Raw genomic sequence first — 14,613 nt, 5'->3', positions numbered from 1 at the left:
CAGTGCTAGTACATAAGTTAGGATGATTCATGATGACCCTGGATGCAGTGGGAGACCTTGGCCTTTTTAATCTAGTCTTTCCCAAATCTCAGTTTGTCTGAGGCAATACCCATTATACTTAAAAACTAGGTTGTTATTGTTTGTCCATTTGGCAAAGGACCATGACATCAGGGAAGTGACACCATGACATGCAAGAGTATTGGATTTAAGGGAGGACTGGGCAAGGTCACCTCTCTCACTTTCTTCTCCAAAGCCATTTGGGTCCAGTGGCAAGATACAAATTAGGTTGACAGAAGATGGCCCTGGATACAATGGGAGACCTTGCACTTTTTAAGCTAAGGTCTTTCCCAGGTCTCAGTTTGATTGAGGCAATGCCCAATCAGTGAGGTAAGAAATGAGAGAAAAGATGGTCTATTTCGTTTCCACAAAAGAATCAGTCAGGAATGGGAAAGATCCTCAAAGTTTCTGGCCAGAACAAAAAGGCAATGCCCAATCAGTGAGGTAAGAAATGAGAGAAAAGATGGTCTATTTCGTTTCCACAAAAGAATCAGTCAGGAATGGGAAAGATCCTCAAAGTTTCTGGCCAGAACAAAAACAATTGTTATTTATACTCACTCCCAGCCATCAAAACCCAAACAATAAGCAAGCTTGGAGTGTTAGAGGAGAGCCAAAGTCACCTGTACCTGAAGTATAAAGTCATAGCAAAACTTAGCACATCTAAAGTTGTGAGCTCTCATAGGTCTCTATGTCCTCCAAGGGCAAACAACCTTGGTTCTTCATTTTAGCAATACTAAGTCCCTATGTGCCACAATGGGACTTCTCTTTAACTGTTATTTAGCTACCAAGTTATTATATTCTTCCTCTTCTTCTTTCCCTCTTAAGGAGAATCTAGCATTTTTTATGCTAATTCCTGAAGTTGAATTTTACAACCTCTCTCAGGCCCTGGTCAGATATGTTCTTAACACTTAAAGGGAATTTGCATTTTTTCTTCTGAAATTTAAAAAAAATCTGAACAAATAAGAGAAAAGTTTTTGACACAAAGTTATAAGAGGATTTTCTGTACAAAAATGAGTAAAAAATGACGTTATAAAGGTGATTATGTCCAGAAGAGTAGTGCTTTCTATAGTTGAATAAAGAACTGGGAACCATTGTATATTTTTGAGAAAAAGATGATAAAACAGTATTTGGGAATATTTTGAGTAAAAACTAAGCTGAAAAGAGGAGAGACTAGAGAAACCAGATAGAAGTTGATTATAAAACTCCAGGTATTCAATGATATGGACCTGGGCTAGATTGAAATCTTAGAAAACAAAGAGGAAAGGGTAGATTGAAAAAACAGGGGAGCTTCAATTAGGAGAGTTTGGTGATTAGTTGGGGTTGGTGTGACTGAGAAAGGAAGTAGAAATGCAAGGAACAGTGGAAAGACTTGGTTCTAGAGTTAGAATACCTGACTTCAAAGTCCTGTGATAAATATAATCTGAGTATTCTTGACAAGCCCTTAACCATCCTCAGCCTCATTTTTCTAGTCTATACAACAAGAGGACCATAGCAATGGTGATTAAATCCATATTTTTTTAAAGGGAAAATGTTTTAATTAAATTTTAAAATGAGGTCGGGTTACATTATAATACATTATATTGAGCATCATAGACTACTTTGACAGGATAGTGAAGTTCATGGGTCTCTTCTCAAAATCACATTTTTAAATGCATAAAATAAAATGTTTAAGAAAAAGGAAACCAACTACAGTTTTCACTTTCACAATATGACTTTCCCCATCACAGTTTTGATCTATTGCAGGTCAGTATAAGAAATTAAATGGGAAGATAGGGAAGAGTTTTGCAGAAGTCACAAATTATATGTAAGGCTAACAAATGGCACAGAAAGTTTAGAAATTCATAAATTAAATGCATAATATTATATAATATTAAAATATTTTATCTTTTAATAATTCAGGCTTCTTTTCTGCTAAGAAGGAAGAACCAAAACATTTTATATGGATTTTCCAAGTCACAGGGGCAGTGTATCCATAACCCCTGGATATGGAAGAAATACCTGAATATTGAAATATAGTTATCAAAATATTTTAAAAGCAAATTCATGGAAAAGGACCCCTGGATCCTTCCAACTTAAACTTTGATACCTTCATTCTATGACTTTTATCATGGTCAGGCAAATGACAGGTGGTGCCATTGCCAAGAAAAGGAAGTGAGAAAGTGGCTCACTTAAGGGAGGAAGAAAGCTGATAAAGTCAATTTCTGACACAATAACAGGATGTCCTGCTGAGATATTCTGGAAACAACCAGAGACACCTATAACAGGAGTGCTCAAGGGAAGCTTTAAGGAAAGAGATGCTTACCATGGGGTCTAGGTATCTGCTTTATAAACATTTTGATAACTATTTCAGTACCATTGGTTTCTTTTGTAATCCTTTATATTTTATTCTATGCATTTAAGAACATTAATTTGTGGAAGGTGTCTGTAAGCTTCACTAGAACTACCAAAAAGTTTCATAATATAAAAAAGATGAAAAACTCTAGCTTTGATGGATTTGGTGTCTATTTTTCCTCTCAAATGTGTGGTTGGAAGACTATAAAATCCACTGAGGGTTCCCTCCCTCAACCCTTGCTACATATATTATAGGTGAAGACCTACAAGTTTGTCACCTGAAAAGATCAAGGATAGGAGTACAAATTTGCTATTTGGGGAAATACCCACACACTCAAGGCTGAAGTTTCAGATGTGACACTAAACAAGCTCTCTGAGGAAGTGAATGAAGAGAGAGAACTTAAGACAAGAAAGGGTATTCTTCTAACATTCATTTATTTTTCTTTTGCCTCTTTTGTCTTTGACACATAGGGCAGGGTCCAGAGACCTCCAGCCGGACAGCACCGGCATTGTGAGAAATGTTTCCATCGACATTGTCAGGTTCCAATAGAGCCAAGTATCTCCTGCTTGGTGATCAATTGTCGCCGGCTTTGTGGAGCAGCTTTCCACATGTGCAAGGAGGAAGAACATGAGTTACTTTGTCCCCTAGAGCAGGTTCCTTGCCTCAACTCTGCTTATGGCTGTCCTCTCTCTATGGCTCGACATAAATTGGCAAAGCACCTTCAGGTCTGCCCAGCCAGTGTGGTCTGTTGCTCCATGGAATGGAACCGTTGGCCAAATATTGACTCAGAAACAATTCTTCATGAGAATATCATGAAAGAGCCCCACAGTGAGGAATGTTTGGACACAGCTCTGGCCATCCAGGATCAAAACATCCTTTTTGGCTCCCTGAAGATGGTGGAGCTTTTCCCTGAATCCAGAGAGTTCACTGAGGAGGAACTGGAAATGGACAGTGATGCCATTTTGGAGGAACAAGGAGCAGTTGGTGGGGTGGACTCTCATTCTCTCTCAGCAAGTGGAATGTCACCTAACGGCGAGATGGTGGAACTGAGCCAGCAAGAACGAGAGGCTTTGGCCAAAGACAAAGAAGGGATGGATCTGGCCAGTTTTGGGAAATGGGAAAACATTTTCAGCAAAGAACATGCGGCTTCAATGTTAACAAATTCATCAGCAAATCCTGGGGGCAAGAGTAGTCAGGACGCAGGGAAAGAACAAGCTTCCAGTCAGGGCAATGCTTCCGAGAAGGATGCTAGCATGGAGAAAGAAGGCGAGTCAGACCAAAACAAAGATCCGTACAGGAACATGGAAACGATGGGACTCGCACCTTGGCAAGATGGAGTATTGGAAAGACTGAAGGCAGCAGTTGATGTAAAGGACTATAATATGTACCTGGTGCATAATGGGAGAATGCTGATCCACTTTGGCCAGATTCCTGCTTGCACACCCAAAGAAAGGGACTTTGTTTATGGCAACCTAGAGGCTCAGGAAGTCAAGACTGTCTATACCTTCAAAGTTCCGGTCAGCTACTGTGGAAAGAGGGCCCGACTTGGTGATGCAATGGGAGCTAGTAAGCCAAGTGAACACAAGGCCACAGATACCTCAGATTTGGGAATTGATGTAGGAGAACTACCAAAATCGGATCTAATCAGAACCACCCTTCTGTGTGCCATGGAAAGGGAGCTGAAGGGCCATATCATCTCCGAATCAAGGAGCATCGACGGACTCTTCATGGACTTTGCAACCCAAACGTACAATTTTGAGCCAGAGCAATTTTCCTCAAGTGCAGTACTGGCAGACCTCACTTCTGAGAGTCCCCCGGGGCTCCACGTGGAACTCCACAGTGAATGTGTGACCAGAAGACATAATAAGAGTAGCTCGGCTTTTACTTTTACTTGCAACAAATTCTTTAGGAGGGATGAGTTCCCGTTGCATTTCAAGAACATCCACTCTGATATCCAGTCATGTATCAATGGCTGGTTCCAGCATCGCTGTCCACTGGCCTACTTGGGCTGTACCTTTGTTCAGAGTCATTTCCGACCTCCAGGGCAAAGAGCCAAAGTGATCTACAGTCAGAAACTCAGGACGTTTGCCATCAAGCCTGAGGTTGCTCCAGAGCTGGGGCCTAGAGGGAACAGCCAGAGGTCGCTGACCAGCCTGCCCCTAGAGATACTGCAATATATTGCAGGGTTCCTAGATAGCGTCAGCTTGGCTCAGCTGTCCCAGGTGTCGGTCCTCATGAGAAGCATCTGTGCTACACTCTTACAAGAGAGAGGGATGGTCCTCTTGGAATGGAAGAAAAAGACCTATTCCCACGGGGGCACTGGCTGGAGAGCTCACAAAAAGGCAAGTATAGCTGATCACTCACATCCTAGGAAAGATCTCTCAGAGGGAGGATTGGCTTTGAAGGGCATTTGTGTCCTCAGTGCTTACACGATGTCCACCATTCAGCAAATGGCAAATTAAGTCATCTATCCAGGGTCATAGGGCTAAGAAGTAGCTGAGGGGAGGTCTTCAAGATCCAGGTCTAATGCTCTAGAGGGGTCCTCAAACTTTTTAAATAAGGGGCCAGTTCACTGTCCCTCAGACTGTTGGAGGACCAGACTATAGTAAAAACAAAAACTTTGTTTTGTGGTCCTTTGAATAAAGAAACTTCAAAGCCCTGGGTGAGGGGGATAAACGTCCTCAGCTGCTGTATCTGGCAGCGGGCCATAGTTTGAGGCCCCTGTGACACTGTAATACATTACCTTTTACTACAAAGCACTTTCCTCCCAACAGTCCTGTAAGGGAGGTGGGGCAAGCATTACCATCACCTTGCATTATCATCATTTTTCAGATAAAATGATTTGCCTAGAGTCAAGGAGTAGCTAAAGCTCAAATTCAGTCTTTCTGACTCTGTTCTATCTCAATCTTCCCTCCCCAAAGTCTGATGAGCTCTTCATCATTAGAAATGATAGGAAAGTAGAACCGATAATTTTCCTCACTATGCCAAGTCTGATTCATTTTACATTATTATTTATATTAGTGTAAATTTAAGATATTTATGTTCTTACATTATTATTTTTATATCCTTTCTTTGGGATCTCCCTTTACTCTTAATAAATTAATCAAACACATTTAGTAAGCACCTACTATGTGTCAGCACTGTGGTAGGCACTGGGAATACAACATACAGTGCAGTGTAGTGACCGGAATGATGGCTTCAAAGCAAAAAAAAAAAACCTAGGTCCACACATAGTCCAACCTCTGACTGGCTGGGTTAGCCTGGCAGTTCATTTAATTTTTCAGTGCTTGAGGCAATTCTCTAAAACTTTAAGTTGTAGAAGCATTGACCTGCTATCATCATCATCATCATCTTCTTCTTCTTCTTCTTCTTCTTCTTCTTCTTCTTCCTCTTCTTCTTCTTCTTCTTCCTCTTCCTCTTCCTCTTCCTCCTCCTCCTCCTCTTCCTCCTCCTTCTCCTCCTTCTCTTCTCTTCCTTCTCTTCTTCTTCTTCTCCTTCTTATTCTTCTCCTCCTCCTCCTCCTCCTCCTCCTTCTCTTCCTCCTCCTCCTCCTCCTTCTCCTCCTCCTCCTCCTTATTCCTCCTCCTCCTCCTTTTTCCTCCTCCTCCTCCTCCTCCTCCTCCTCCTCCTCCTCCTCCTCCTCCTCCTCCTCCTCCTCCTTCCCCAGGGGTGTCTGGAGCCAGTTCAAATTGTCTCAATTAAATTGTTAAATTTTCAATGTAATCATTCAGAACTCAGAAATTGGCAAAGGCTTCATTTAAAGTTTTGTGAATTATCTAGACTTAACACAGTGATGGAGAAAATGTTAAAAATGTAGATTAAACTTTAAAATGTGTCCTGCAGTACCTCCTCCACCCCAGTCTCTCAGATCCAGTTGTTAAACATTTACTAGCAGATTCCTTATCCTCCCTACTACCACCGTACCACCTAACCCCAGGAAATACAAGTTCCTTTAGGGAAAGGTTTGTTTCATTTTTGTCTTTATACAGCCACCATTTAGCATAGGATAGATGCTTAAGATATACTTGTTAAAATGAATTCATTCCTTCCCAACAGATCTGGCAATTCAGCAGCCTTTTCTCCAGAATTAACAGCTGGCAGTTTAACGAAGTCACCTCCATGTCAGAGCACTTGAAGACTTGCCCCTTCAATATTGTGGAACATAGGACAGACCCAGTTCTTCTGACCAGCATGTGTGAGCAACCCAAGCAAGCCAGGAAGAGCTTGGTCTCCACCTTCAAACCTAGAGCATAATGAAGAAATCCCTCAGAAGGTGCCTATTCTGGTGTTGCTCTGTCTTCCTCCAGCCTCCTGGAAGGAGACCGTGTTGTGATTTTGAGAATCAACTTCTTGTGTCTCTGTGGAACACTGGGTTCTTAGATGCTTCAGCCAATTCACAGAGCGTATTCACTCTTTGTTGTAGCTTTTTAGATTTCCTATATTACTCCCATCTCCACCTTGTAAGTGATTAATTTAATTTCTTTTCTGTGTAAGAAATCAGTCTAAAGGATAGCTTATTGGAAAAGAAAGTGGCTCATTAGGCAATCAGGAAACCAAAAAAAGACTACAGGTATCAGGAGAGGAGAAAGTAAATTAATTACCCAATAGGAACAGTCCTGGCAGCCCTCCCTATGAACAGGGTTAACCACCATTCATTAAGGCATCACTTAGAGAAGTTCCACTTCTGAGGGCCACAGGGGCAAGGGACTGCTCATAGACGGAAAGGATAAATTGGGGGACTTCAGAGTTGCAGCGATTTGGAGAAGTGCCTCTATGGGCCTAGGGATAAGGCAAGGGCCATATAGGTGGAACAAGTACACAGAACAAATAAATAAGAATACATTTCTATGTATAACTTCATTCATGGAAAGTGTGTTGTAAATTCAAAGCCAAAATAAAATTGTTCCTGCCCTCAGAGGAGTTTATTATAATCCACAGATTTTAGAACCCTTGGTTTCTCCCACCCTCATCAGGGTCTTTCCTTGAGAAAGGAAGAGAAGAATAAAAGGAGAGAGAAAAAGAAAGAGAGAGAGAGAGAAAGAGACAGAGACAGACAGAGGCGAGACAGAGAGATGATTACATGTAACAAAATGGAGACACCAAACTAGCTGGCATGGATGTCACCGTTAGGAGAAATGGAGAAAACACTGGAATTTATCATTTATAGGGACAAGCCATAGCTTTGGGCATTAGTCTCTTTTTCATAATGATGTAGAATTTGGGGAAATCTGATTTTCCTTATTACAGTTCACTATAATCCACAAATGTTTATTAAGCATAGTACGAGACATTTTACTAGGTTTTAGGAATATGGAGACAAAATGAAAAGGAACTTACAATCTACTGATTGGGCATACAGAATATAAACAATAAGTCCATATGTGACCGTTTGAATAGGAAGAGAACACTATTCCTCACTGTTCTAATAACATTGTGTTCTTTTGATACAAAGCACTATTTTTTTCAGATTATAACAAGCAAGATCTTTTTGTAGTTAAATCAAGCAGTGAAAAAAATTAACTAAGAATCACAAATGAGCACATTGCTGCTTAACATTGAAGAATACTACTTCAGAATCTGGCTTGTAGGTTCTATGTATGCTCTGGCCTATAGGCAGGAAAAGTAATTAAGACAAAGAACAACGGGAAAAGCCACAGACTTATTAAGAAGAGAATTGGGGTTGTACCAAGATAGTGAATAGGGACAGAGAGATGGGAAAGAAGGCGTCTTCACACACTGTATTTTGGATGATTAGAGATGGGGTGGGGAGAAGGGAAGCAGACCAAGAAAGACACTCACATGGGTTCTATTGGCAGCCCACCCCCAGCTGTACTTTGTAAATTTACTCTGTAAATTTGATCAAAATTAGTTGTAATTGTAAATTGATCAAAAAGATTAATGATTTTGATAACTGACTCCATAGGCACATATATCCACTGTAAGTATGTCTTAGGGTTGAGGAATAAAGTGATAAAGAGAAAAGGAAATTGTTTAGAGAGACTGGAGATCTAAAAACTGGATGATTGGTAGGACAGAGGTGTCAGTGGGTAGGAGAATGAGAATATAGGATTAACCACAGATTAGTGAACTAAGAAACTTTTAAGTGAGCATAGCAGGACATGTAAAGTAGTTTAAGGAGATTCTTAGGAGGAGGAATACTCCTAAGCTTGAAACAGAGTTCAGTTAGAATTAGAGGAAAGATAGAATTCTAAACAAGGGTCTCAAACTTTTGTGTGTGTGTCACGGACCCTTTTGGCAATTTGGTGAAATCTACAGACCCATTCTCATACTGTTTTAAAAGACATAAAATTGCAAAGGAAAATAATAATATTGAAAGATAATTACTAATTTTTTTAAACAAGGTCACAGACCTCAGGTCAAGAATCCCTAGTTTAAAAAGATGAGATTGTTTTCTCATGGATTAGGAAGCTAAGAGAATGGGTTCTGATTTGTACAGATAGAATTAAGGTGGGGAAGGAGAGGTAGATGGAGACATAAGAGATAAAACATAATGTCCCTATTACATGGTAAAATTAAATTAATATGAATTAAATTAGATTGCATGTACTTGGAAGTTACTTACATGTATGGAGTATACCTGTATGTAATAAAGCAACTTGGCTCTGAATACTTGCTTGACAATGTCTTTGGGGGATGAACTACCATGAAGATTATGGTCCCGAAGAAGAACTCCATTCATGCTCTCATGCTCTTAGATGATTGTAATTATGTGCTGATAAAGATTTAACAATTGAACTCTCCAGAGGGGAAAAAAATGAATACTTTTAAGTTTAATATTCATTAATACTTACTTAGATCTAGAGGATCAACAAAATAATAAATTGAGTCTAAATTTGTAGCCACTGCAAATTTCTTTTTAGCTTTTCCTCAATCTCTTTTACTTGATTTCTTCTATAAATTCTTTTTGGAGTAGAAAAAATTTTTTTCTTTTTCTTTCTTTTTTTTTTTTTTATTTCAGTGAATTCCTCTGAAGATGAACTGCATTCTTCCTTATTCACATAGAAAGTTTCTATGATTGGTTCTTTCTTATTTGCCTGGTTCAATTTTTTTAAATGAGAAATATTAGTGTACCTAAAATCCTGGGTTTGAGGGGATGGCGTCTCCCGTTTCACTTCAGCTCCCCCCTCTGATATGGAACCCCAAACTAAAAGTTCCACTCACTGAGTGTCGCACCCAGGGTCACAGCTCAGCAGCATGGCTGGGCCTGATGTTCCTAATCAGCAGAGGTTCCCCCAGTCTTCCCAGATGCAGATTCCCAATTTACCATTCTGTCCAAGAGGTAAAAGTTCCAATCATTTGAGCTGAGGCTCTAGCTGAACCCAGCTAATCCTAGTGTTCCTCAGTTGGTGTTTCTATGGAGTTATCCTGGAAATATTTGCACTTTACACTAATTAAACCCCATCCTGGGGTCTTCTTTCGGGTCTTCTTTCAGGTCTTCTTGGGTTGTCCCAGGAGGACCCTTATTTTACCCCCAATCTTCTCTTTTTTTTTCACCAGAGGTGCAAATTTGTGGGGGAAATCTGGACTTTTAAAAAATTTTTGACATACTCTGCCATCTTCCCAGAATCCTCTCCACCACTGTGGATTTCTAAGGTGTCAGTGATCATCCTGAATATTTAATAAGATACTCACAAGCCACTTAAAGCTGCTTCCAGAAGCTAATGATAAAGAACTAGAAGACTTGCTCTTTTGGAATTGCCCTGATTGATTTAATCATAGAAGAATGCTGGATTTGGTATCAGGTAATATGAATTCAGATTCTGGCTTTGTAACTTAATTACTTGTGTGACCTTAGGTAACTCCTTTCAGAATCTCAGTTTCATTTATCCCATATAAGGGCTTAATAATAAATAATAGCATTTATAGAGCATTTTAAGTTTAAAAAGTGTTTTATATTTGTTATCAGATTTCATCCTCATAATAACTGTGGGAGGTAAGTGTTATTATCATTTTTATTTGAGAGATGAGAAAATTTATATAAATAGAAGGTAAGTGATTTGTTTAAAGTTATGCAACTGAGGCTGGATTTGAACTTAAGGTGTCCTGACTATAGATTTGGTGCTCTATATACTTAGCTGCCTCTAACTGTGATCTCTGAGGTTCTTTCCAGTTATCAATTCATCAGTCAGTAAATTGCAATGATTCTTCATTATATTTTTGAGTGACTAAACATAGGGAAGAAAATTGACAGGGATCTTAAACCAATAGGCAGAGTAAAAGCCAAGGCAATCCTGACCCTAGTGAAATAAAGCTTCTATCTTAAAAGCAGGTCTTGGTATATTATATTTCAAAGAGCAAAAGAGCTGAGGTTGCATGCAAGAATAACTTACCCAGAAAAGATGAGTATAATCCTGAATGGAAAAAAAAACCTGTCATTCGACAAACTTAAAGATTTTTAGGTATTTATAACAAAAAGAACAGAACTCAATGGAAACTCTGCATAGAAGATCCAGAAGAAATATTTTTAAAATCACCGAAGATTAATTAAAAGATGTTCATTTTTACTTATATAAAATTTATCACTATTCTTAAAATTGTCATCATTATTAAAGTAATTTGAAAGAAAGATTGGAGATGAGTAGTGTATGATAGAGTGATTCTAAAAAACAAAATCGGGTAGGAAAAGGTAAAAGGGAACAATTATATTATGAAATGGGGTATGAAGGGAAGAATTAATATAAAGGAAGCAGGTGGGGAAGAGGGATAGTAATGTTGGAACCTTACTTTTATCTGGATTGAAGAGGAAATGATACACATCTGAAACAATATAAAAATCTTCTGAACATTTAAAGAGCTGAGAAAACTGTGGTACATGGTTACAGAGGGACTTTTAGAAAGTTTTATAGATTGGGATTTGGGAAGATGGGGGGAAAAGATAGGGGAGGAACTTTTGGAAGAGTGTGTAGATTAGGATTGGAAGGCTGGAGGGGTGGGATAGAGTGGGAGCCAGGGAGAAGATAAAATAGCAAAGATAGGGTAAAAAAGAAAGAAAGACTGAGAAAGAAAATGGTGAATAAAAATAAGATGAAAGGAAATTCACAAGTAGCTATTATAACTTTGAATATGAATGGAATATTTATAGCAGTTTTTTTTTTGTGGTGGCAAAGAACTGGAAATTACAAGGATTCCATTGGAAATGGCTATGTGAGTTTGGGTGTATGTTTGTGAGGGAATAATACTGTACTGTAAGAAATGATGAGCTCGATAATTTTAGAAAAGCATAAAAAGAGTTGCATGAAATGGCAAATTGTATCAATATATTTGCAGTTTCATGTGCAATTATCTTTTTATTATAATATGCTATGGAAATGTTTCTTTTATTCCCTAAATTAAAAATAAAATAAAACTTAAAATAAAAAAGAAAGAAATGTTAAAAGGACTTGACATCACAAAAAAGGACGTTGGCCTACAGTGAGATTGATCAAGTTCATTTGCAGATGATTCATATAGATGATTCAAACTATGGCCTATGCTGAGCAGTAGCAGTAGGAAGAGGGATGAGAGTTTTGCATAATACTGGTATTTCACTCAGAATGTATAAAATATTGTCAATTATATTATATATTGGGATGTCCCTTCATTACCTCAAACTTAATAGGTACAAAACCTAATATATTTATTTCCCTGCTCTTCCCTTCACTAATTTTTTTATATATCAATTAAGGTTTATAAATTGACATATATTATCCAATGTGATCCTTACAATAACTCTGAGAAGTAGGTGCTAATTATTATCCTCATTTTATAGATGAGAAAACAAAGATTAAATGACTTGTCCACAATTATACAGCTAGTAAGTGCCTGTGATAGAATTCAAATTCAAGTCTTCTTGACTCCAATCAGAGATGGGCAGCTCAGAACAGAGCCTGAGGAGTAGGATTTAGAGAAACCTTTCTAACTTAAGAGTTTGACCTAGATGGTCTTAGAATAATGGAGAAATTGTACCACATGAAACAAAAAGAAAGTGTCACATCTTTGATTTTGAGGAGGTGAATTCTGCTCTACTACACTTGACAAAAGACACAGAGATAGCTTGGTGGCTCTTTAGATAGAGCACTTGCATAGAGTAAAGATAGAACTGAGTTCAAATCCAAATTTACTAATTGTATAATCCTGATTAAGTCATTTAACCTCTGTTTGTCTTAATCCACTCTAAAAGGAAATGACAACCAACTCCTATCTTTACCAAGAAAACCTCACGGACAATAGGGTGCAAGGAGTCACAAAGAGTTGGACACAATTGAATGACTGAACAACAAAAGGAGGCATAAAAAATACTGATGAACATAACATCTTTAAAAAAAAGAATTGGTCTAATAGTAAAAGAGGCACAAAATGCATTGAAGAAGTGAACTCCTTAAAAACCAGAATTGGCCAAATGAAAAAAGAGGTACAAAAGTTCACTGGAGAAAGTAATTCCTTAAAAATTAAAATTGGGCAAGAGGAAATTAATGACTCCATGAGACTTCAAACAAAGTCAAAAGAATGAAAAAATAGAAAGAAATATGAAATTTGGAAGTTTGGAAAAATTATTGACCTGGAGAATAGATCTAGGAGAAATAATTTAAGAATTATTGGACTACTTGAAAGCCATTATTAAAAAAAAGTTTGGAGATCATATTTCAAAAAATTATCAATGAAAACTGCCTTGATATTTTAGATCCACATGATAAAATAAAAATGGAAAAAATCCACTAATCACCTCCTATGAGAGATGTCAAAGTGAAAACTCCCAGAAATATTATAATCAAATTTTAGAGCTCCTAGGTCAATGAGAAAATACTTCAAGCAGACAGAAAGAAACAATTAAAAATGAAGAATCCTACTTAGGCTTAAACAAGATTTAGTGGTTTTCATGTTAAAGGAGAGGAAGGCTTGAAAAACAATGTTCAAGAAAGCAAAAGAGCTAGAATCACTTATGCAGAAAAAAATCAGAGAAATTACTTTTTTTTTAAAATAACTTTTTATTGATAGAACCCATGCCAGGGTAATTTTTTTACAGCATTATCCCTTGCATTCACTTCTGTTCCGATTTTTCCCCTCCCTCCCTCCACCCCCTCTCCCAGATGGCAAGCAGTCCTTATATGTTAAATAGGTTACAGTATATCCTAGATACAATATATGTGTGCAGAACCGAACAGTTTTCTTGTTGCACAGGGAGAATTGAATTCAGAAGGTATAAATAACCCAGGAAGAGAAACAAAAATGCAAGCAGTTTATATTCATTTCCCAGTGTTCTTTCTTTGGGTGTAGCTGCTTCTGCACATCTTTGATCAATTAAAGCTCTCTTTATCGAAGAGATCCACTTCCATCAGAATACATCCTCAAACAGTATCATTGTTGAGGTATATAATGATCTCCTGGTTCTGCTCATTTCACTTAGCATCAGTTCATGTAAGTCTCGCCAGTCCTCTCTGTATTCATCCTGTTGGTCATTCCTTACAGAACTATAATATTCCATAACATTCATATACCACAATTTACCCAGCCATTCTCCAATTGATGTACATCCTTTCATTTTCCAGCTTCTAGCCACTACAAACAGGGCTGCCACAAACATTTTGGCACATATAGGTCCCTTTCCTTTCTTTAGTATCTCTTTGGGGTGTAAGCCCAGTAGTAACACTGCTGGATCAAAGGGTATGTACAGTAACTTTTTGAGCATAATTCCAAATTGCTCTCCAGAATGGCTGGATGTATTCACAATTCCACCAACAATGTATCAGTGTCCCTGTTTTCCCACATCCCCTCCAACATTCCACATTATCTTTCCCTGTCATTCTAGCCAATCTGACAGGTGTGTAATGGTATCTCAGAGTTGTCTTAATTTACATTTCTCAAAATCAGAGAAATTACAACTTAAATATGTTATATATGGTGAAATAATATATTTTAAAATTTACACAATTTTCTCCAATAAAGGCCTCATTCCTCAAATATATAGGGAACTGAATCAATTTTCTAAAAATAAGAGTCATTTCCCAATTCATAAATGGTCAAAGAATGTGAACAGGCATTTTTTAGAAGAAGAAATCAAAATTATCAACAGTAACATGAAAAAATGCTCTAAATGACTATTGAATAGAGAAATGCAAATTAAAACAATCCTAAAGTATACCCCATACCTATCAGAAATAACAAAAAATGTAGGGGATAAAGGAATATAAATACATTAATAAACAGGAGTTAGTGGAATTGGGAAC

The 14,613-nt window shown here is 37.9% G+C and overlaps 1 protein-coding gene across 3 annotated transcripts in view; it reads left to right on the top strand.

Annotated features, from left to right (window-relative positions):
- The window catches only part of FBXO40 (F-box protein 40), a 44,240-nt gene extending 35,223 nt beyond the window's left edge, over positions 1 to 9,017 (top strand). For all 3 annotated transcript variants that reach the window (XM_051985383.1, XM_051985384.1, XM_051985385.1), the window contains 2 exons: positions 2,860 to 4,731; positions 6,446 to 9,017. In XM_051985383.1, coding sequence (XP_051841343.1) covers positions 2,860 to 4,731; positions 6,446 to 6,643 — 2,070 coding nt within the window. In that variant the 3' untranslated portion in view covers positions 6,644 to 9,017. The remainder of the gene's footprint in view (positions 1 to 2,859; positions 4,732 to 6,445) is intronic.
- The last annotated feature ends 5,596 nt before the right edge of the window (positions 9,018 to 14,613 follow it).

This window comes from Antechinus flavipes, chromosome 3 (genome assembly GCF_016432865.1).
Source record: "Antechinus flavipes isolate AdamAnt ecotype Samford, QLD, Australia chromosome 3, AdamAnt_v2, whole genome shotgun sequence".
Lineage (NCBI taxonomy): Eukaryota > Metazoa > Chordata > Mammalia > Dasyuromorphia > Dasyuridae > Antechinus > Antechinus flavipes.
Note: the sequence above shows the minus strand (reverse complement) of the source record. Positions and strands in the feature narration are given on the sequence as shown.